Below are 23,430 nucleotides of genomic sequence, written 5' to 3' on the forward strand. Positions count from 1 at the left end.
TTACAGTGCATCTCCAATCTCTCATTCCTATATGTTAGTTATATTCCTATATATTAGTTGTAATGTAGGTAAGTAAGAGGCCCTTAAATTATGGATGACATTTAGTGTCTATTTTAAACCCAGTATCTGTAGCGATGTATTTTAGTCAATTCTGCCAATTCTATCAGCACTACTACTAAAATTCAAAATGCAGATTAGTATGGAATAATTTTTCTCCCTTAACTGGACACTAATGGCCATAATACATGAAAAATATAATTTGGGTAGAGTTATGTTAAATGCATGTATGGTTTAGATTTCATTTCTATAAATCCAGATACATTTGAACTACCTTTTTTTGGTCTTGGGTCTTGTTTACACTAGTTTGAATGGCTAAATCAAGCCTGTGTCATCCATCGTATGCTCTTTGTCACTCATCAAAAATTGCATTTATATTTGCAACTAAGAAAGTTGGCAAATTCTTGGATGTTAAAATTACAATTGTGGTTAAACCTAGAGGTCAGTGATGTCCAGATGTAAAAACATGATGAAGAAAGGGTTATTATTTAAAAAAAATTCCAGCTAGCTACCCACTACAAGTTTTGTCCTTAGAAAAAAAAGAGAGTTGGAATAGGGCGATACCCAATTGTGATTATGTGCAAATCATATGGTACTAAAGATATTAATTTTACAGCCCTTTAGAAACAAGGGAACAAGGTAAGAGTACTTCTCATAAAACATGAGGTGGTATTTTGTTTTTTTTAAAAATCCTTGGAATTATCATCTAATCAGATGTTAAAACACAACAGCTCCTAAATGTCTAATCACTCACTTCAGAGAGCTTACAGATTAAAAGATGTGTTTTCACTTTACAAAAAAGCGGGCAATTTGTGTTTGATATTCAATAGCATTTTGAATAATTCCCCGCCCCCCCCCCCCGCCCCCCTCCCCCCCCCCGTTTAGGGTAAAGCCTCTCTCCCATCCAAATCAACAGAAAAACTAACCTGAATTTGGAATAGACACGGTGCTAATAGTGAAGCAAGCCTCACAAGCCAGTAATGCTAAGTGGAATAGCATGCTGCTTCCGTCTCCTTTCAGTCCATGACTTCCTTCTGTAGTTGACAAACACAGGCTGTTCTTGAGAGCAACAGGGACATATTGTTCTTGCTTCCTGTAAGGTGATGTAACTGCAATGCTGAATGGATTAACACTGAATTTGCATTTTGTGGAAAATGACATAATTTAGAAAAACACTGATTGCCATTCAGACTGTAGCAAGAAACAATAACCTACTGTATCTGGCAATTAGCAAATATTAACTTTTCCCTGTAATAAATGAGTCTTTGGTTTCCTCGCCATCTTCCCACCCCTTCTACCCATTTCTTATCAGCAGAAGCAAATACCAGGCATATCTCATCGAAAAAGGGGACTGCTCAACACAAAAGTAAACAGAGCAACTGAAGGTACTGCAGTGACTAATTTTCTAATTATTCCAGAATCAATCCTCTGTCTAGAGAGATAATGGAAAACAATTATACAAGAGCAGGCTTCGTGCCAACAAGTTGCTTAGTCTTATCAACATCAGTTTTAACAGGACAGAGCTACTGATATGACATACAAACGTAACTATACATATACAGAGTACTATTTTTCCTTCTTTTTCTCCTGTAATATTTAATAGAAACCCCTAAGAATTAAAAAAAAAAAAAAATAGTAAGTCAGCCAATTTCACAGCATTTCTGTTTTAAAACACACTTCAAATGCCTCAACGTCATTTCCTTCTCCAACCCCATTTGAATTCCTTAGACATTCACTCTTGGCCTGCAAACCATCTGAAAGATTGGAATGTTCTCCTTTCATACCACATACTATTTCAAGTGTCAAAGGATTTTTCCCTCTCCCTTGACTTAGGAGGCCTACCCTACAAAGTGAGCTCAGCCTTTAGCTATGTGCTAGTTATCCCAACTTCTTCGTTTCTTTCTGTAGAAGGGGTAGTTTCAGTAATTATCAAACGTTTCGAGTTGTTCTTGACAGGTGGCTCACAGGCACCCCCGGTGCTCTCCCATGGCTGTCACCTCACAAGGGCGCCCAAGGAGCCGAAAAGTCCCGCGGGGACGCGGCGCCGCTCACCCGCCCCGAGAGCCCGCACGCCCCGCGCGGCGTACGTTACGCGGAAAGGAAGGGGGAGAGGTGTTTCTGCCCGGAGGCGGGGCCGGAGGGAGGCGTCCGGCCCTGGGGCCGCCTCAGCTAGCGCTGGCAGTGGTTTAGCAGCTGCCGCTTGGCAAAAGCCGGAGCGCCCAAGAGCGATCGCACAAGTGGTTCCTCCCCGCGGTCGAGTAATTTCGCCGCGGAGAGCGGAGCGGCCGGAGGAAGAACGAGGCCCTGGGGGAGGCGGGGGAAGGAGGCTGGGCTGCCGGGGGTCGGCTCGCCGGGCAGCCCCTTGTAGGTTGCGAGGGGGTCGGCAGCGGCGCGTCATGGTGCCGGTGGCAGACACCGAGGGAGGCTGAGCTCGTCTCCCCGCATCCGGCAGCCCTCGTTAGCGCCCAAGGGGGGCCTCTCGCTTCAGCCCGGCCGCCTCTCCCTGCCTAACAGCTCGGCGGGACCGTTCCGGGACGGGCGGCACGGCATGGCATCCGCCTAACCCTGGCCAGCGCTGCAGAGCTCGGGACGCGCCGCGGCGGCGGCTCCTCCGCCGGGATGAGTGACAGCAGCGAGGGGGTCATCAGCTTGCCGGTGCCCAGCCCCACCAGCGAGGAACCGCTGGGCCGGCGGGCGCAGGGAGGCGACGCTGGCACCCGCAGCCTCTTGCCCGACTGGACTGAGGATGGCACCGCCGGGCCGGGCATCTCGACGCGGGCCAAGGGTGTCGGTCGGCGGACCGCCGTCACCTACGTGATCAACGAGGCGAGCCAGGGGCCGCTGCTGGCGGCAGAGAGCGGTGCCTTGCAGAGCCTGCGGGAGGCGTGCGAGGCGGTGGGCGCCGCTCTGGAGACCCTGCACTTCGGCAAGCTCGACTTCGGCGAGACGGCCGTGCTGGACCGCTTCTATAACGCAGGTGAGAGCGACCTGCCGGGGCTGATCGCTGCCGTGAGAGTTCGGGCACCAGCCGCCCGGGGTTCACCGCGGGGCGGCGGCAGCAGGCGCGGTGCCTCCCCCGGTGAGGGGTCAGCGGCGGCCGCCCAGTCCTCCGGGGGCCGAGACCCGAGGTGCCCCTGCCGCCGTCCCGCCTCGGTACCACCCTCCGGCGGCCACGGCGGTTCCGTGGACAGGTAAAAGTGAATCAGAGCCTGGTTTTGTCCCCTCCGCTAATATCCTTTGGAAGAGAAGCGCTCCGTCAGCAAGAGCGCTGTGAATCAGCACTTGTCAGCGCTTGATTTTTACCCGTGGGTTAAACATGACCTAGCTTTCTTTCTCCCAGTCTCCCAGCAGAGCGCAGGGATGCGAGTTTTTACCACAACACGCTGAGCTTTGCCTGAAACAGGCAGGAGCTGCGAGGCCCCAGGAGCTTTGAAAAGCAGATTTGGCACCAGCTGTAGCTCGACAGTTTCTCGGTTCTGACACAGTGTCTGGGGCGCTCCGTGTGTTTGTATTTGGAAGTTTATGCCTCTGGTACTGGTTGCATAAAACGTTTATGATGGATTGGCTTGAACAAAGAGCTACACTCACCAATCCGGCTAGTTGGCAGAAATCCCCCCCCCCCCCCACTGCATCCTCTCACCCCGGTTTGCACGCTTCTCTGCTGTAGAACTGTCATAGCTCCATCTGAAGGTGTGGTGTGACCCGAGGTTCTGTGTTAAGATTTACTTGATCCCATTTTTAAAAATTGTAACAAAAACCTTCCCTTTCTTATGTTATCGGCAGATGTATGGTGTGAATGTAGAATATAAAAAAGAAAAAAAAAAAGCCTCCTTACTAGATTTGGAAAGACTTCTTGCAGCTGAAGTCATAGTACTGAATTAGTGTCTTTTTGCCTTAAATCAAAAGCAGGAAGTTGACCTGACCTACAGGTTTAAGCTTATTGTGTTGTGGGTTTTGCGTATGTGAAATAGATGCAAGAAAAAGGTCTAAAAAGTTTTGGCTGATCTTGTAGTTTCCTCTTCTCCTGGGGAGAAGGAAAGAGAAAGAAAACAAACAAATAAAAAAACCCCAACCCTGCTGGTATTGTAGCCAGTTTCCACAAAAGATTGTTGAGCATGGACATGCATATGGGTGTCATCTCCGTGAAATTCTTCAAGCTTTGCTTCATGGAATGCTGCTTTCAGTTCAGTGAGGCGGGTGATTCTTAAGCATGCAGTCACAACCTATTTCTTGTGCCTGTAGCAGAGCTGTGTCATTTGAGGTAGTATTCTTGGAAGTCAGAGGAGCTGTCTTCACAGGTGGAAGGCCACAGAGCTTCTGTATGGATCCTATACTCTCCACAAATGGGGAAGAACTACTTCAGATTTCAGGCACCCTGACACCTCTTCATTCCAGGGCGGGTGAAACCTGAGAGTCTGTTGGTTCTGTTGTGGAAGCTGTCGCGTAGTGAGGCCGCAGAGTTGAATTATCCGTGATGTTTTTGTGCCTCTTAGGTTGGTTAATTTTTAGACTCTGAGCTGTGCAATAGGCGGAGACTCAGCAGTTCATGGAGGCTTTTCTTGTAATGGGAGGTTTGACTTGAAGTGGGCCCCTTTTAATTCTGGCAGTAGGTGTCTGGCATATAGTGCTACATAACTGCACACTTATGTAATATCATTTGCTTATTTCAATGGCTTTTGAGCAAACTGTGTAAACTTGAAAACATTACTTTTTCTTTCAGTAGTGTTTAGCTGTGGGAATGTAATCCAAATGTTGCAAAACAGGAAAAATACTTTTGCCATTCTGCTTTAGTAGCAAAGTCCATAAACATGTCAAGAGCTTAGAGGGTTCATCATATTCAGCCTCTGGACTTAAAGAGAGCAGGACATAGAAGTTTGTGCCTGTGCCACTTTGGACTGTTTGATCTGAGGAGTCATAAACCAGCTGCAATCTGTGCTGCTGACTCTAATGCTGAATGTAGGTCTAGAAACTGTGAGGTTTTCATACTTGTTTCTTTATTCCTGTTGCATTTTATTTAATCCTACTGCATTTAAAGAGTAGAAGCTGCGTAAGCTGAAGAATGAAGATGGAAGAAAACCAGAAAGGTCACGGAGGGTGTAACTGATTAATTTTTCTTATTTTTTATTTTTTTTTCCACAAATTCATTGTTTTTACTTTTTAACTGCTTTAACAAGGTGTAGGGCTGTGCATTTGTAGGTGACCTGGACTCCTTCCCTATTACCTTTCTTGTTCTCTCTCTTGCTGTGTTGCTTTCAGTGATCAAAGAGGATATTAGTAATATTTTTTAAAAAATGGCTGCACACTACATTATTTAATAAAAAGTAGTGTGGGAAAATAGTGCAAGCATGACTGAATGTCAAATAAGAAGTCAGCAGTAATTTCGAATTAGGTGATAGTTAATTGGTCATATTCAAGATACTAGGTCTTACTGGACTTTGTGTAAATGCCAACTAAGTTACAAGAGTAAGGAATGATGTAATTTCATGAAGGTTCAGAAAATAAAGCTTATAACTGTTTGAATGAATTAAATCTCAACTCTCATAATGCATATAAATCAACTGTGATTTGGTGGGGGGGAAGAGTTACAGTATAACATCTGTCAGTCATCAAGCCTTCCCATTTTAAGATATCTTGTTTCTGCTTTGTATAAGTACTGTGAACTCTTGGTGATCTCTGGTGTAGGTTCACTTCATGCCTTTCACTGCTTCAAAGAGAGCTTCAAGGAGCATTAAATAAAATCTAATCTCAGACGTAAATACTCATCATCTGCTCTAAATGTAGATTAGCCTACTAATAATCTGCCAGCTTCAGTCAACCGATGGTCCTTAAATGTGGAGACATAATTAGCAGTGCATATGACTAGTGGGTAGGTCTCAGCTATGTATAATCGGACTATTCAAGCATCAAATTTTATGAATGAGCCTGTTCTAGTATTTTTGCTTGCATGGTTTAAATTCTGCTTGATTTCAGAGAAAAAAAGTTGCTTCTTGAGAAGCAAGTGTCAAATCAACCCTAGAAACTGTTGAAAAAGTGTTTAAACATCTAATTTTGTCAGACATTTGTCACCTTTTCCTCCCCTTAAAAAGGTAAATAAGGTGAGGAGGGGAAAATCTAGCCCAACTCATTGCAAAACTCAATGTATCTGGGTTTGATGCACTGTCTCAAGGGCTTTTTTTGCTTCACAAAGAGGATACTTAGAGTTATGGTGGTTTGTTTGCTTGTTTTCACTCCAGTTGTATTAAGCTGCTGCAGGTCTCTCTTAAATTCAGCTTAATTTCTCAACAATTCAGGAATATTTAAAGAGTCAGGCAATTAAAGACGTGCCAACAACTAGCAGGGAAGCCTTTCTGCAGTGTAGTAGATAGTCTTGGTGTTTTAAAAGTTACTAACCATTCATATTGTAATTAAACGGTATTTTCTCTACATTATAATGAACAGATCTGCCTGTCTTGTTGATTTGACTTTTTTTTTCTGCCCATTTTTTTTTTTTTAATTGCTCATTTCCTTCTGAAAACTAAGCCATAAATGAGTGCTGAGTACTTAGAGTTTCTTTTGCTTGGGTAAGCATTTTTAATTTTCTTTCCCATCTTTTTTAGGCAGTTGGAATTAGGATGTGCAGATCTTTTACACATTTTGTATTACACAAATGCATTAAGGACTAGCTGAACAGAGTGTATTAAATAAATAAAAAAGGAAAAATTACCATAAAAAGAAAGAAAAGCAGGAATCGATAATCTGGGTCAGCTGTTCATGGGAGGGAAGTGCTCTATGTCAAGGTAATTTCTTCACAGAAGTTTTTTAGGATTAATCAGATTTTTGTCAGTTTAAGAAATGTCTTATTTATCTTGTAATCTGGCATTTTACTTTTAAATTGTATTGATTTTAAAGGGCAGGGTAAATTTGGGGTGAGTGTTCAGTTGACTGGCAAGACAGGTGGTGTGCAAGTGTTAAAACCAGGCTAACTAATAAAGAGGGTATTAGAATGACCTGCAGAGTACAGTACTGTAAAGGTGAAAGCTGTGCTTTTTCTTCTTGAAGAAGTTAGTGATCTCATGTTTGGGGGAGATACACCTTAAGTAGTAAGAGAGAGACTTCATTGGAAATTTGCCTTATTCTGGAGTAACTTAAATCCTTTCTTGGAGAAACTTGCATTGACTCATAATTCATGGATAGAAGACTCCTTAGTTTATTCTCTTCAGATGTGTGTTCCTCCTGCTTCTCTGCCTTGCAGGATTAAGCTACAGAATATCTTCATCTTGCAAAGATGTAAAATTAAATTTTTGGAAGAATGGCAATTTTGTCAGAAGCACATAGTCAAGCCTTCTGACTTTTGTGAATGATCTCAGAGGGACTGACTGATGGAAGATGAGAGAGATTACACAGTGACTGAGGAGGATCTGGGTTTTCTTATCTGTGCAGTCAGTTGTGTTAGGATGGTTCTCAAGCTAAGCATAGTAAGTAATACAAATATCTCATTGTAACTTTAATGTTGTCTTATATTGGGGAATTTCATTTTCTTCAGCTTCTTATGCTCAAGTTTCATAAATTAGCGACCCATAGAGTATTTTATACTAACGCTGTTGTGTGGGGCCAGTGAGATAATTCCCCAGAACAGCAATGATTGATTAAAATGGAGTTCATCAAATGAGAGATAGTAAAATAGGTTTAGTTTATGTTTCTGGAATTCAGCATCATTGCTTTTAGAGTTCATGCAGGCATGGGCTGGAAATTGGCAGTGTCAGCTTACTGGGCTTAGAAACATATTGTAGAATGTGCTTGAGAAGAGTCTTGGCATATAAAGGGACAAAATCTTCAGAAAGCCAGTACAGTCGCTTGTGTGAAAGTGAACTTTGCTTGGAAGATGCTGCACACCTAAATTGTTCTTGCAGACGTTACAGAACGTTTGTGAATAGTGCATTTATATACATTTACAGGCACACAGAAATGCAGTAAAGCAGTACCAGGGCTCAAATGCATTCTTGCAGTTTCTTCCTTTTATGTTAAATTTATATGCTAAATTCTATGACGCTAAATTGTTTTTTGAAGTGATATATGCCTTTATGTAAGTTACCTGGAAGTTCTGTGACTCTGACATGCTAATGCAGGCTCTCCTCTTAAACCCAAAAGAGGTGATGTTCTTTCAAAACTCATGTTCTTGATTCTAGCAATTATGGTAAAAAAAAAAAAAGAGAAAGAAAAGCAGCATGCTTCCTACCATATTAACTGTTTTTAGGAGTAAAAAATCACTTCCAGAGACAGAGAGTAATGGCAAGCTTTATTCTACGCCATGTTGTATCTCAGAATGATTAGGTGTGTTTCACCTCTTTTTCTCTGTACTTCCAGATTATCATTTTTTTCATTTCACTCACAGTTTTGTCAGACACTTGAAATGATGCAAATGCTCTCTGTGATTATGCAGCGCTTGCATCCATCAGTTATTTTACCTTTCTGGTGCTCCCAACCCCCACTTCTCCAGGTGCTGCTGAATCACCACTACTGTTTTTTTTACATTGTGACTAGAGAATCCCTGTTCCAAACGATAATTCTCCCTAAAACAGCAGAAGTTATCCTGATGCATTATTCTTGTCCAATTTCAGAGTCAAAGGCATCTACTAAAAAAAAAGTTTGGTCTCATTATCGGTATAATTCTTGTTGAAGGAGTTGCATTTCAGCAGCACATTTCAGCAAATGATGAGTCGGAGAAGAAAGGCCATGTAGTTTAGTAATGCAGATGGTGTGCAGAATAGAGGTGATGATAAGAGCCATACTCTCAAGATGTCATACATGTCAGGGAAGTGACGTATGTAAGTACCAAGTCTTTGTGTCTGAACATGTTACATATTGTAACATTTAAATGGGGTGGGCTATAAACCTCCTTTTGACTCTGGATATTCATCGCGGACTCTTAATAAAAGTCATCATTAGAAACCGAAAACAAATACTTGGCACATCTTCAACATAAAATAGTTATTTCAGTCTGAAACACCTGAGTGTGAGCTTCTTCAGGTCTGTCCCTGAGATGAAAGGCTTGCACAGCATCTAGCTGTGCCCTCAGCACGGATGCATGATACTAGTGTGAATTTCCAGCCATTTCTATAATGTAAATAATAATAATAAATGGTCTTGCAGTACTAGTTTACTAAATCTCCCAGTGATATTGGTGAGACACCTGGATAGACAGTCCACATCCAGGCTTTTGTTGGATTACTGGAAATTGCAGGCTTTTGAAATACTACCTCCTCTGCTAAGTGCATCAGGGTGTGTCGTGGTTTAAGCCCAGCCAGTAACTCAGGACCATGCAGCAGCTTGCTCACTTCCCCCCCCCCCCCAACTTTCCCCCACCCAGAGGGATGGGGAGGAGAATTGAAAGAATGTAACTAACTCTCACCCCTTGAGATAAGAACAGTCCAGTAACTAATGTGTAACACAAACACACTACTGTTACCAGCAATAATAATAATGATAAGGGAAATAACAGGACAAGAGAATACAGTTGGTCACCATCTGCCAACCGCTACCCAGCTCGATCTGAGCAGTGATCTGGGCCTTCTGGGTAACTGCCCCCAGTTTATATAGTGGGCATGATGTGCTGTGATACGGAATACCCCTTTGGTTAGTTTGGGTCAGGTGTCCTGTCTCTGCTTCTTCCCGAGTTCCCCTCCTCCCTGGCAGAGCGTAAGACTCAGAAAGTCCTTGGTCAGAGTGAACATTACTGAGCAGTAACTAAAAACATCGGTGTTATCAGCACTGTTCCCAGGCTGAAAGTCAAAACCACAGCACTGCACCAGCTACTAAGAAGGAGAAAAATGGCTGCTACTGCTGAACCCAGGACAGGGTGTTAGAACTAGTTTTCTGCGGGAGAAATGCAGGTTATGAAATTATTATGGTATCTTAAAATACAGTAAAGATGTAAAACTCATCATGAGGCTACTGTTTGAGTAGACATCATGAAAGTATATTCCTCAGTGGAGAAAAGGCTGAGTGGAGCTAGATAAGTGCTTTTCGAGAGTGATGCAGAAGAAAGCCTGTGACTGATTTTATTTTTTTCCTGCAGTTTGCATTTCTGTAGCTCTGAACAGGATGTGTCATACAGAAATGACTCCTGAATTTGCTGCAGCCATGATAAGAATTTGACTCCTTTTCAGTTGCTTTCTAAAGCAAAGAAACAAAATACAAAAAGCTGTAAATGTGGCACGTGACAACAAAATGAAACAAACTGTGTTAAAGCCTAGAGGATCAAGGAAAAACAGAAAAAGCGTAGTGGTGCATAATTGAGCACCATTATCCACAGTAAATTGTCGTGTCTGTTATGATCTTATATAAAATCAAGTTAAGCTACTGAAATCTTCAGTTTTATGGCAGTTCATTTTCTTTTGTCTCTCAGTAGAGAAAGCCTGAGTTTTAAGGGTATTCTGTAGTGCTGATCATTTAAAGCTTGTTCCTTTTTTCCCCCAGCCCTTTGGAGCAGTCACGATTTAGAATTGTTGTATTTGCATGCATAGTTAACCTGCAAATTGTATTTGTATGTTATACGCAGGGAAAATAATTAAGTTCAGTAGTGCAAAAATTTTAGGGATTTTGCACATTTATGGATAATAAAATGGAAGTTATTGCTGGGATTCCCATCTTTCATTGCAAGCTCCCAGCTCTAGATTGTTCCGGAACATCCACTGTCCATAGTGGTCTCCTATCACTTATTTTGCGTGGCTTCTCAGGGAGTTTATATTCAGTGATACAGATACACACAGAGAAGTACAGCATTTGTTAGACTGAGAACAACATATGAAGCAGTCAGTGAAGTCATCTTGTACAGCACGGTGTTTGTGTGATAGATGACAGCAGAATCTGTTTTGACAATTGGGGAATATTCTGATAATCACTGATGGGTGGATTTCTGTAAGAAGCTTGTAATTGTTTGTATTCCAAGAGAAAATGAACCTCAGGCTGAGCTTGACATGCTTTTTCCCCTCCGAGACCAAATTTATGCCTTGACTGGAGCAGATACAATCCTTCAGTTATGAAGAGCTGCTGATCAGCTAATAACAACGGCATGCCAGAATTACATTCTCTTCTAAATTGTGTCCGCCTTTATTCACAACCTTTGGGATGCATTCAGATGCAGCATGGAGCTTAAAGATTTCCCACAGACTGACTCATTTGAAGTCAGTGGGAATCAGCACTCTTTCAAATCCCACAAGAAATGTACGTTTTGATTTAGGAACCTTGTAAAAATCTGGTTCTGCATTTCTCCCGTACTGTAATAAAGTAAATGAGTTGCTGTGGGACTTGCTGATGGCATCAGTGGATGTCTCTTGCAGAGAGCACGCTCTGGGTGAATAAGCAGCTGGTGCTTTCAGTGGTGAGGACAGCTTTTCAGTGATGTCTCCATAGAGTAGTTATCCGCAGCTTTTGCAGGGAGTTTTGTTTGATCTTCTTCCCTTTGCACAATACCTGCCTGATACAGGTGTAATGCTGCTTTCAGTACAATCTTTCTGGTTTCTAGGGGCTATAGACTGAAACCTGCAGTCCATGAAGTGTGGAGATGCAGATTAAATAATTACTAGAGTTGAAAGTTCTCCAGCACCTTCCAATGGATTTAAATGCTTCAAACAGAATTGTGTTCTGTGACGTGCATGAGTGCCCATGTCAGTTGTCTCACCGAAGCACAGAAGGCCCTGGGTGTGAACTAATGTAGCAAGAGGAAAGGAACAGTTGTACCACTGCAGGATTTCGTTTATGGTTCTGAAGTGGGGCTGCTCGTGCTTGCGATAAATTTATCCAGTTATGCGGACACAATAGCAAAGTGCTTCATATAACTCCAGCATAGAGGCACGCCCATAAGATTAAAGCTCTTACTTCCGCTGCTCTACCTTCAATATGGTTTTTACAGGTACACACACTTTTAAAAGTGTGATAGTACTGCTTTTTTCTCTCTATAAAAACATGATAGATGTGTGCCATAATTTTGAGTTTTGTGGGTTTATTACAGCCTTTCAGTGCAGTAGCTAAGATAAGGTTTCTCAGCTTTCCTCCAGGAATGTTTATGGGTGATCAATATGAAAATGGGTGGACTTTAATCTGAAAGCGTGTGTGCTGACAACTGGTTCTGCTTCCATGTGGTGACAATAACGTGGCGTGATGGTGAAAGCCAGGTTTTTGGCTGTGTGCTGCATCCTGTCTTCACTTGCTCCTTGCAGCTCATGCCATCAGTGGAAGTGACATGTGGCATCTGTGGGGAAGAAGCTATTTGCCTCCTGAACATGACCTCGTCTTCCAGATCACAGTTGGAAATGAGAAATTTTTGCCAGGTGGTTGGTGTGAAAAACTGGGAATTCTTCCAACTCTCCTTGAGAGTGGAATTTGGTCAGTTCTGAACACTACCATCATTCCTGGGTCCAGTGCAATTGCAAAAGGCTCAGTGACACTGTCCCAGTCACTTTCACTAGAAAAAGCAGTTGTTACCTGTGTAAATAAACTGAAGGCCTGTTTATTTATGTTCTGTTGTTTCTCTGAAGTCGGTTTCAACTTTTGTCTTCTGCAGAGCTGAATCCTCTGGTACTTCATATAGTAATAAATCTACTTCATTGTGTCGGCCTTGTGATACTTGGAGTCCTTTAATTCTCCTCCAAGGGTTTTCAGTGACCTTGCAAATCATGCAAACTGCTGTGCAGAAACTATTTGCTTTGCTTATGATGATGAAGCTTATTTCAGAAGGTAAACTTCCCTGATGAATACCTTCAATATTTGTATGTTATTCACATTTCAAGACTGTGAAGCCTATGTGAATCTACTTTCCACAACTGCTTTTTGTGAGTGTATGTTAATTTGGAGAGGAACAGAACTTCTTAAAGATTTGTTTGTTTTGAGACTGTGACTCAAAACCTTGGTGGCTCTAGTTTCATTTTATTTCTGCTGGAGTTTTTTAATTTAATTTATGTCTTTTGCCATTGCCATTGAATTTGGGGATTTTAATGATCTATTAACCAGGAGTAACAACTCTGGTTCTAGTGAATGTCACACGTATGAAGCATAGGAGAGACTGACTGCAGAGCAAACCAGGAAAAAAGTGGCACTTCCAAAATGTTCTGTACAGTTATAACATTGTTATACAAATTATTCTTTTTTTTAAGGATGACTGTGTAGGGGAGGAAGGAGCATACTCCCCAGTGCTGCAGCTCTCAAGGGAGCAGGGGAAAAAAGGCTGATGCAGCGAGTGCTGTTGTCTTTGAAGAAATGCTGGGATCTTGCAGCACTGCCTGCTTCTGGCCTGTTCTTGAAGGATTACATTCTTTGCTACCCCTAGATCAGAGTGAGCAGAGGACTGTGGGTGGGTTGGTTGGTTGTTTTCCTCTTCTACTTGCTCTACAGACCAAGGGTAGCACATGGGTGCTGCCCTGACCTATCACAGCCATAGAAGGCTATCTCTGGTGGTGAAGTCTGAACTTGACATGGCATTGCAGAGTCCAGGTCTAGAGCTGTAGAGAAAGTACTTCCTCAGTCTCTCAGCATGAGGGAGCAAGCCCTCTGGCCTGAGCTAGAGCTGGCGATGGGTAGCGCATGCTGTGTTCTGCACAAGCCTTTTCCTAGGCTGGACTCTATACATGCAGCATTGTCCAGGGTTGAAACTGCATGATGCAGCCCAGCCCAGCTCTGCTAGCAGCATTTTGTTGGACCAGCCTCAGGGTATGTGGCAGAGCTCTCTGTTTGCAGATGAGTTTTCAAGTGTCTCTGCCACTGAAAGAGCTTGTATTGAAGCTTTACTTGAATGCACTTATTTCTTTGAGGCTTAATAGGAGCAAAAGTTTTTGGAGGTCAGTTAAGTGCAAAGTGGTTTTAACTTGGCTTAAATACCTCAAGACACTTGGACATATTTCACAATTTTGAGGAAAATGGAGAAAGTGCTAAAAGTATGCATTCTAAAACTGTTCCACAAAAGAAGCAAGAAAATAAGGATTCTTCCCAGTAATTCTCTTACCAGAACCCATGATATTCCTTTTCCATCTGATGCAAGAAGGCCATTAAAAATGCTAGGAAAATGTACTAATCTAAAGCAAGAACTTCAGGCAGACCCTGCCAGATGGGTGTGTAACTGGAAAACTTCCAGTCCCTTTTGTGGCTTAACCACTTGCATTTTGGTCTGTTTGCAGTGTCCCAGAAGTGTCTCTGCCTTGAATGATAGGTGTGTTGACAACCTGATATTTTGTCTCTCTCTTCTCTGTTCAAGCACTTTAATAGTAGCTTCAGTGGAAAAATTTCCTGGTAGGCAGACTTGCCAAGCCTTAGTGGATTTCAGCGTATGCTGTGGCTGGCTGCAAACTGGCAGGTGCCCATCTTCATTAGAAGAAACATGAGAAATTATTTATTCCTTGTACATTATGATTTGGTGCTATTGATTTAGAGCTACTGCTGTAGTAATTTCTAGCTATACTTTTGCAATAGAACTGTCATAGACTTCCAACACTAAAAGGCCTAGTTCACATGGCGTATTTTGAAATAATCTTCAATGCTGATAAATAAATACAAGTAAGGTGACTGTTACTGCAATGTGTATATCAATATCAGAAAAGAGAATTATCTTCCTGCTGAAAGTATACTGCTGCCTCTCTCTAGCTGCAGTGCTAAATAGGGTGAGAACTAAATACCATTTTTGTACACACTTGCTCTCAGTAAGTAGGACTGTTAGAAGAGTTGAGTATATTTCATCCTTTTGAGGTACAGTCCCACAGTGACTTAAGTGGATGAAAAACTGGACTAAAACACTTCTCCTTGGTGCTGCTTTCAGCGCTGAGTTAAGTGATGAGGTAGGTCAGGTAGATGATCTGATTGCTCACTCACCCCCATGTAGCTTTCTACTGAGTAAGTTCTCTGAGCTGAGTGTGCATTCCAGAGGACAGACCAAAAGAAGGACTGCCACAGCCTGAGTTGAGATTGCCTAAAGGTGTGGTTTCACGTTATTCTTGATCCTGCCTCAGTGTGGGTTGCCTCATAGCCTTTCATCTTCCGGTAAGGTTGGCTAAGGAGCATGTTTCACATTTGCTGTGCCAGACGTTTGTGCTGTCAGCCTGATGTTTTTCAGAAACTTTCAGTTTATGGGAAGGTTTGAAAACATTGCATATGTTTTGCCCTGTGTTGGAACAAAAAACTTCAGGACATCTCATCAGCTGAAAGTTCAAAGATTCTGCCATGTGAACTGATATTTGTGACCATGTCTGCTAGCAAATAAGAGCAGTCATGGGTACCAGAGTTTAGTTGCCTGTGCTGTTAAATTGTTAACACTTCTGGCATGCTTTTGGCCTGGGCCAACTAGTACAGGGTCAGTAGCATTCCCAGTGGCCAGCCTGAACACAGCAACTTCAAGATGGGATGTAAGCCATTCCAGGCCACTTGGCCCTCATGCAGAAGTGGGGTCTGGAGCATATTTAAAGAATCAGGATTGCTTTACTTGTTTTCTAGTTTAGATGTAACAAGTGTGCTGCTTTGAAGAGACTTGAAGCTTCTGTTGCCAGCTGAGGGTGTGCAAAATTGCAGTGCCATATCTATTCAGGAAGATGGGTTAAAGATAATGCACACTTCCAGCAGCTATCTTAGCTTCCAAATTCAGTCTTTCTTGGAGCCCTTAAAATGAATGAAGGGTAGTACATAGCTATTGCAAGTCTTAGGCTTCAATAGTCATCAAATAAATAATCTGCTAATATGTGCTATCTGTTGGAAAGGAAACTTTCCAAAAAACCACCTTACAGAATTATAGTGAAAGAACAGCATTTGTGTGTCTTTTCCTGCATGGATCACCAGTTCCTTTTGTATCTGCATGTAACATGCCAAAAGTTGTGACAAAATAAGATGCAAAAGTTTGATTTTCCATTTCGGTCCAACTGTAAGGCATAACTGAGAGAGTACCTCTCAGTTCCTGTTTTGATAAAAGATACAGTAATTTTCAGTGATTAATTTCAGCATAATATAACTGCTCTGCATTACTGCTATTATACTAAAAAACCGACAGTATGGAAAATTAAGATGGTTGACTGTGAAGGAAACAAATGGAGGTTCAAAAGTTTAATTTGTACTTATGCTACTGCAAATTATTTGTGCAGTGCTGTCAGAATTGGTTCATAAGTTTCATGGTTTAATGTGTTGGCCTTTGTATCTAGGTAATTTTGGGCAAGTCTCCGTAGTCCCCAGAGTGAAAGAGTGGTTACTCTGCTCAAAATGAATGTGTGAGTAGGTGGTAACTATTGTCACTTTTTTTTTTTCAGTGTCTCAAATGCTTCTTAATCCTAAATAATTCTTTCTTCTTTTTAGAAGTTGAAGAGGCTGAAGCATGAGCATCCAAGTGTTAATACTGTACAAATGTAAAGTGGGATGCATTTCTTACGAGCTGTGATGGCTATTTAGTTTGTGTAAAGCTGAATATCTATTTCGCTGGCAATTATTCAAAGATTTGCATCTGTGTAGCTTTCCTATTCACATCAGTAGGAAAAAAGAATTCTATTCTTGGCATAAATGGCTGTTATCCTTTTATCACTTCAGTTCGATTGGAGCTTGAAATCTATGTTGAATCTTATGTTACATCTTGCATACTGACTTATCTTAGTCAATTGGTACCAGGCCACTGGAATATTAATTGAATTCCAGAAATTACTTGAAATGAAAACATTTTTACCTGTACATAGGATACAGAAGGAATGGAACTGTAAAATTAAATAAATCACCTGTTAAATATGCAGATTGTCATTCCTATCATTTTGGCTCTACTCACCTATGCCAGTCCTCAAACTTTCTCTTGGAACACTGATTTAGCCGGTTGGAGTTGATGAGTTCATAAGCTTCTCCTAGTAGTACTTCCTTGGTTCAGTTGTAGGCTAACTAATATGAGTTTTTGCTGTCTTCTGTCTTCAAGAAATCTAGGTGATGGATTAATTTGTAATCTATTTTCTCAAGAAAAATATTTGACTGTGTTCCTAATCTTTTGGTCCTGGTTCTTACTCAAAAATACGATGCTATGCGAGACACTTAAATGTGTGACCTCATTTGTAGCCATTGTGCTAGTGCTTTTTCATAAAGTGCTACTGGAACAATAATTTTTTATTTTCTAAAAGTGGAATTTGGAGCTGTGCTAGCTTGGTGAATGTCCATTTATAGATACTTCAGAATCAAATTCAACACTTACAGTGCTCCAGGTCTTTTATCTTGAAATTGCATCTACCAGCTACGATGCTGGCCATTCCCATTTGTAGGTTTGCTTGTCGATTTCATCTACAGGTACTAAAGCACTTTATTGAGGGAGCAGATAGCAAACTCATAATATTAAGGATAGTGAAACCAGAGGGATAGAGAGTAAAGTGACTTAAGTGAGGCCATTCCCATTTGTAGGTTTGCTTGTCGATTTCATCTACAGGTACTAAAGCACTTTATTGAGGGAGCAGATAGCAAACTCATAATATTAAGGATAGTGAAACCAGAGGGATAGAGAGTAAAGTGACTTAAGTGAGGCCATTCCCATTTGTAGGTTTGCTTGTCGATTTCATCTACAGGTACTAAAGCACTTTATTGAGGGAGCAGATAGCAAACTCATAATATTAAGGATAGTGAAACCAGAGGGATAGAGAGTAAAGTGACTTAAGTGAGGCTTGGCAGCAGATGGTAGCTAGAGCTCAGGAGAGGACTCAAATTTCCTGAGTTTGTGCTTTGATGTGCTGCTGCTGTGGTCACTGGTGATTAAAGTATGAATTGTTTCTGATAAGCGGAGGAAAACATCTAAGATCTTTAACATCACATCAGAAGTTTCAAAAACTCTTACCCAGTGGTTGGTTTTTAGATTCTACTTCAGTAATTCTAAATCAACCCTGTAGCAAAATAAAAACTGGTTTTTGGTACTGGAATCATATGCAAAGATGGTTTGCCTTCGGAACTAAAGAGTTTGAGTATTCATATATTCATATAGGGAGTGACAAGCAACAGTAAGTCAAGGGTATTCTTTTTGCTGTAAAACTGAACTGAGTGAGAATGAAATCATAGCTATCACAGGCCACCTGGAGTTACCATTGACAAAGCCAAATGCAGACCTGCTTATCAGACCTGTTTAATCTCGTTTTGCTGCAATTAGCAGCCATCATGTCAAACGTTTAGAATATAACTCGAATGAGTCATATCCGTTTTCTGTTGTGGGATGCAATAGTGCAGTTACTTGAGAGGATGGGAAGGCGGTGCTGCCTCGGTGGCAGATGGTGTGGGGTGTGAGCATTAGTAATTTTAAGTATACAGTATTTTCTGTGTTGGTTTGCGGATTAATAGTTGTTTCTGGTGAAATTTGAGTGTGAAAATACAGGAACTTAATATTTAAGTATCTTGTTTTGTGCACAGTTATTTTGGTAGAGCAACTAGTGTGAAGTTTTGTCCTTAATCAGAATAAGGCATGTATCTCCTCCTCTACCCTTTATTGATACTCTCTCTTACCCTGACAGGCTTGGAACATGAGGGGTCTGTGGATCTGTGCTCCAGTTGGCTAAATCAGATCTCAAATTCTGAAGTTAATTTCAGACTTTATGTAAAAGGGAGATGAACTGAAGCTAAATAAAGCAGCCTGGATGAATCCCTGTCTGTCTGAACTTAAAGATGTTCTGGTTCAAATAAAGCTGTCATGCCACCAGTTCCAAACATCCAGTGATTGTGCACTGTATTCCTAAATTAAGAAGCTGGATCAGAATCACAATTTTCAGGAAAAAAAAGTAGTATACTTCAGCTTCAAGTAACTTTTCTAAGTTAATTTAAACTTTGTAAACCTAACATTCTCAAAATTTCAGGTTTTCCGTTTTTTTCCTAAAGGAGGGCTACATTTTATTTTATTGAAAACTCTTGTAATTATTGTCATTAGGAACCAGTGAGAAATAAGGTTTACAAAAGGACAGCCAGCCCAGACTGTCTTGTAGCTAGCAATAGTACTTGCTTTGTAATCAAACTTGTATGTCTGCAATTGTATATAAGGCTGCAACTTTGCTTCTTTCTGCTGGAGATAAACTTGTCGTTGTTAGCTTCTAACAAGGCCTTTTAAATTTTTTGAAGGATTCAAGGCTTTTGTGTCACTTGGCAAGGTTACTGAAGTCCTCCCTGTGAAGCACTTTGAAAAGTGGGACACTGATTCTGGCTATATCTTTTACAAGTTGTTGTAATAGAACTAACTAATAGTGCCATGTGCCACGTTAGTCATGTATGTCAGGTTCTGATGGAAGATTGTTTGGGTTTAATTTCTGGATACACCAATCTATAGTCTCAAATCTTTAAGCCTGGGATCTTATTTTTTGTTAAGTAGATAATTTTATGAAGTGTTATGCAGCCCAGGGGATCTTTCAGAGTAAGTTTAGTCAGGTCTGAGGAGTTTACTCTGCACGTTCCCTGTGACTGAAGTAAATTGATTTGTGTAGCTGGTATACAGGATTCAGATTTTTCCCTGCTAAATTGCAAGGAGGGCTGCATGCAAAACTTCCACTTATGACCTATGGATCAGTAAGGTCCTACCAAACCCTGGGAGAATTGTTCCTACCTGCTTTCATATCACATTTTACTTGGGAAGCCTTAGAACTAGTGTTAAGTGGAAAAAGTAACCTAACTGTAATTCTGTATCTTGCTTTTGTTGCTGAAAGAAAGGGGTGGTTTCTCCCTATTTTTTTTTTTTTCTATTAAGAGGGAAAGCTGGAAATGGATAAAGTATATGAGCAATGGGAGAGGAGACTGATATATCCTTCTGGTTTTAAGGGTTTCTTTGAAATGGGACATAAAAAGGCTTTGTAAGGTGCAGATGAGTAGGAAAAATTAGAAATTATCTTTTGAATTTTAACAGTGCATATTTAGGACACTGTACGTAGACAGTAAATCAAAATAAAGTCATGTGCTAGAGACAGGGAATTTACTGTAGTGCCTGCAAGGAAAGAACATGCTTTCCTACCTGAAAACCTATGAGCAATGAAGGTATTGTTAAACTAGTGTTTATATGGTTTATTTTGAGAGATATTGGTAAGTGTGGTCACTTGACCAGTTTTAAAAGCAAATGAATGGACAGACAAATAAAAGGACTACATGCTGCTGTGCATGCTTATTTTCTAGTCTGTTAGGATGCATAACAAATGTTAGAGCTGTATGAATAAATTTGTGAAAATCACATGGGAGTAAATAAGTAAGTAAAAATATCAGGAACTACTAAGAAAAAAGCAGAGGAAAACCAGAAAAGTCACTTGGAGTATAAATCTGTGATGTGTCATAGCTTTCTAATTGCATGCATCTCTACTTATTTCAAACATTGAATTTGTAACTTGGTAGAAGATACAGACAAGGGGAAGAAAAGGTATTATCAGAAGAATTCATAGAGTTGTTTCCATGCAGATGGAGACTGAATAGATACAGTCTCTTCAGAAAGAAAACAAAAGGAAAAGTGACATAATTTAAAATCAGGAATGGGAAGGAAAGAATGATTAAGAAACAATTACTCATTTTTAATTTCTGCCTTAAGCAACTTCAGAAGAAGCTAAAGGAAGCACTTCCATACAAGGACATATTTAAATAGTCTTCAAAAAGACTAAAATTCATGAGGGATGGGTTTGCTGAGAGCTATTATGCGTGGTGGACACATGAAATGACTTAGAAACTCTTTAGGATGTTGAATTTCCAGAAGCTTTGAGGATTACAAGGTAGCTCTGCAGTTGCTCTGTTTCTTTTCTTTTCCATAATAACTGCTGTTGGCAGTGGTAGAGATGATACTGGAACAGATGGACTTCTTGATCTGACTTAATGCCCTAGTTTATCTTTAAATGTTCAAGAGCAAACTGCAAAAAGTAGGAGTGAGCAATTTAAATTCCTGAGTCCTAGATCAAGCCTTAAGTTTAAGCAATACAGCATATTGCCAGCTTAATAGTTATGATCAGGTACTTTAGATGATACTTGTCATACCAGTTTATTAACAGAATATGAATTGTTATGATTAGTTTGCAGCAGGGCTACTAAGAATGTACTCCTTTCTGGATCAAGTCTACTGAATAAATATATGTGTGCTTTTTAAGAGATAGTGATGTTTTCTATCATAAAACATGGCACCTGAGACTCCTAGCCATTTAGTTTTCTCGATGTCTTTCTGTTCCTGGAAAAACATTGGACACAGCAGTGAAAATGCTACAATGTAGAGATTTTAGTGGAGGGGGTTGTTGGAACCAGGTTTGATGGAAGTGTTTTGTACTTTTGGTTGTGTTGAGACTTTGGGGCTAAAATTCTCAAATACTGTGTTATTTATTAGAGCTATTTTCTTAGGACAGAAATATTTTCTTGACTAAGTGAGAACATTTAACAGATGTGTTTGCTTGCATCTCTTTGAATACTTCTGCTTCCAAATTTTCAGAAGCCTGGGAAGATGCCCATTTTGCACAGGCATTCCAGCTGCTGTTCATCATGTTCTTGAAATACTATGTATTTTTCAGTCTGTGCTCACTGCTCATGAGTCTTCTATGTTTAAACCATTTTTGGTATAATTGAATTGAGAAATTTTAACTCGCGTGACTTCAGAATAATGTATGAAGTAATTGTACATCTTCAGATTACAATCACTTCTTGAGTTTTTTTCAAGAGCTTAATGGGCATGTTTGTGATCTTCTTCAGAAGGGTTTACATTCTCTGCTTCAGTCTGCCTTAGACTTCTAGTTTGACTTGGTGCAGATAACATTTCTACTAGAACCTGTTTAAAAATGAGCAAGTTTCTTAACAAGAAATTGAAAGGAGTAACTAAAAGAGGAAAAGTGTTCAGACAGTGTGCAGACATCTTAAGGAAAATTGCTTCCAAAAAATGCATGCTACTTACGACAAGAAATTTTAAAGTAACTCACAGAAGGTGGCATTGCCAAGAGGATGAAGGAATGGGATGATGCCCTTTGACAGGAGAGATTTTGTCCAGAAGAGGAAGCAAGTTAAAAAAAAAAAAAAAACCAACAGAAAAACAAAGAACAACAACAACAAAAAACCCCCACATCAAATATGGCAAAATAAATATAAGCCTTAGTGAGACAGTTTCCAAAAGTGTTTGAGCAATACTTGCTGAAGACAGACTACCAAAACAAGTATTCTCAAATGCTCCACCAGCAGGGAGCACGGTGGGGATCCTATGCAATCAATATGGAAAAGGAGGACCTGAGAAAGATGCAGCTTTCCTGTTATAAACTTAAGAAAGGGATAAGGCTGAGGACCTGCCTCAGATTTAAATTGACAAGAAAACAGGTTTTAAAATAAGCTGATAAAATGAAGTGTAACTGCTCATAGGAACTGTGGGGTGATGACTCAAAAGTTCTCAAGGAGCTCTGACTGAAACAAGCTGAGCTGTTAATTATGGTTTGTGACTTCCGACTTTAGTTGTTTTTGGCAGTAGAGGAAATACCAGTAGGAAAAATAGACTGAAAATGTAAAGAATACATTGCATAGACACATGGATAAAGTCTGGCAGTAGGGAAGAGTTGTTATGGCTTTTATGGTGGAAGAAAATCACATTTTTATGTGAGCCTATACTTAAGGGTGATCCATTCAAGAAAGTGTATTGGTATGTCAAAAAGTTTTTGGCAGGACAACTTACCAAAGGCTCTTTAAGAGACAAAATGACTGGATGTGACATGTTTGCTCTCTTCAGATGAATGGGTTCTTAAAGGAATGGAACAGAAGATCAATTTTGCAGTGAAGCAAGGCTGCCAATAGAGAATGTGCTGATGAAAGGAATGCTCTATGAGCAATGAACAGCATGATGGCAATGTTTGTGATGTGCAGGTCAGTCAAAACTATAAAAAATAGGCTGTAGAGGATTGCAGGTGGTCTTTTGGTACCAGGCAAATAGGCAGGTAAAGAACAGCTGAAGTTCAGTGATGGTTTATGCAAAGTAACATACACGAGGAAAAGCAGCTCTAATCATTCATCCAATATAAGCGCTAAATTAGTTGTTGATATTCAGCTTTCTAGGTAGTTCAAGAGTTTTCTGAAAATGTTGCTATTGCTGACTGAGAAAGGTCAGTCTTTATTTGGCCTATTCTCACAATCTCTGCAACATTGATAGCTGGCCTCTGACAGAGAGGAGATACTGAGCTAAACAGCTTTAATGTGATCCCTCTAGCTGCTGTAATGAAACACGGAGTTGGTTTTTGAAACTTAGAGGTGGATCTACTTAGACATTCTTGTCAAAATGAGCTGCTTGAGCAAGCCAAGTGTATAAACATGTTATAAATGAAGATAGTCAGATTTCATTAGAATAAAAATCAGAATACTTCTTAGGTGGAGAAAACTTCAGGTCACTAAGGCAGAAATAAACAGAATGGAATAAACTTTTGGTCACTTTTCCTCTTGCCCATCTTGTCCTTGAGA

General features: G+C 40.6%; 1 protein-coding gene across 2 annotated transcripts in view; it reads left to right on the forward strand.

Moving 5' to 3' along the window:
- The first annotated feature begins 2,226 nt into the window (after window positions 1–2,226).
- The window catches only part of MAP3K5 (mitogen-activated protein kinase kinase kinase 5), a 99,849-nt gene continuing 78,645 nt past the window's right edge, over window positions 2,227–23,430 (forward strand). For both annotated transcript variants that reach the window (XM_065680767.1, XM_065680768.1), the window contains exon 1: window positions 2,227–3,034. In XM_065680767.1, coding sequence (XP_065536839.1) covers window positions 2,677–3,034 — 358 coding nt within the window. In that variant the 5' untranslated portion in view covers window positions 2,227–2,676. The remainder of the gene's footprint in view (window positions 3,035–23,430) is intronic.

This window comes from Lathamus discolor, chromosome 5 (assembly GCF_037157495.1).
Source record: "Lathamus discolor isolate bLatDis1 chromosome 5, bLatDis1.hap1, whole genome shotgun sequence".
NCBI classification, from domain to species: domain Eukaryota; kingdom Metazoa; phylum Chordata; class Aves; order Psittaciformes; family Psittacidae; genus Lathamus; species Lathamus discolor.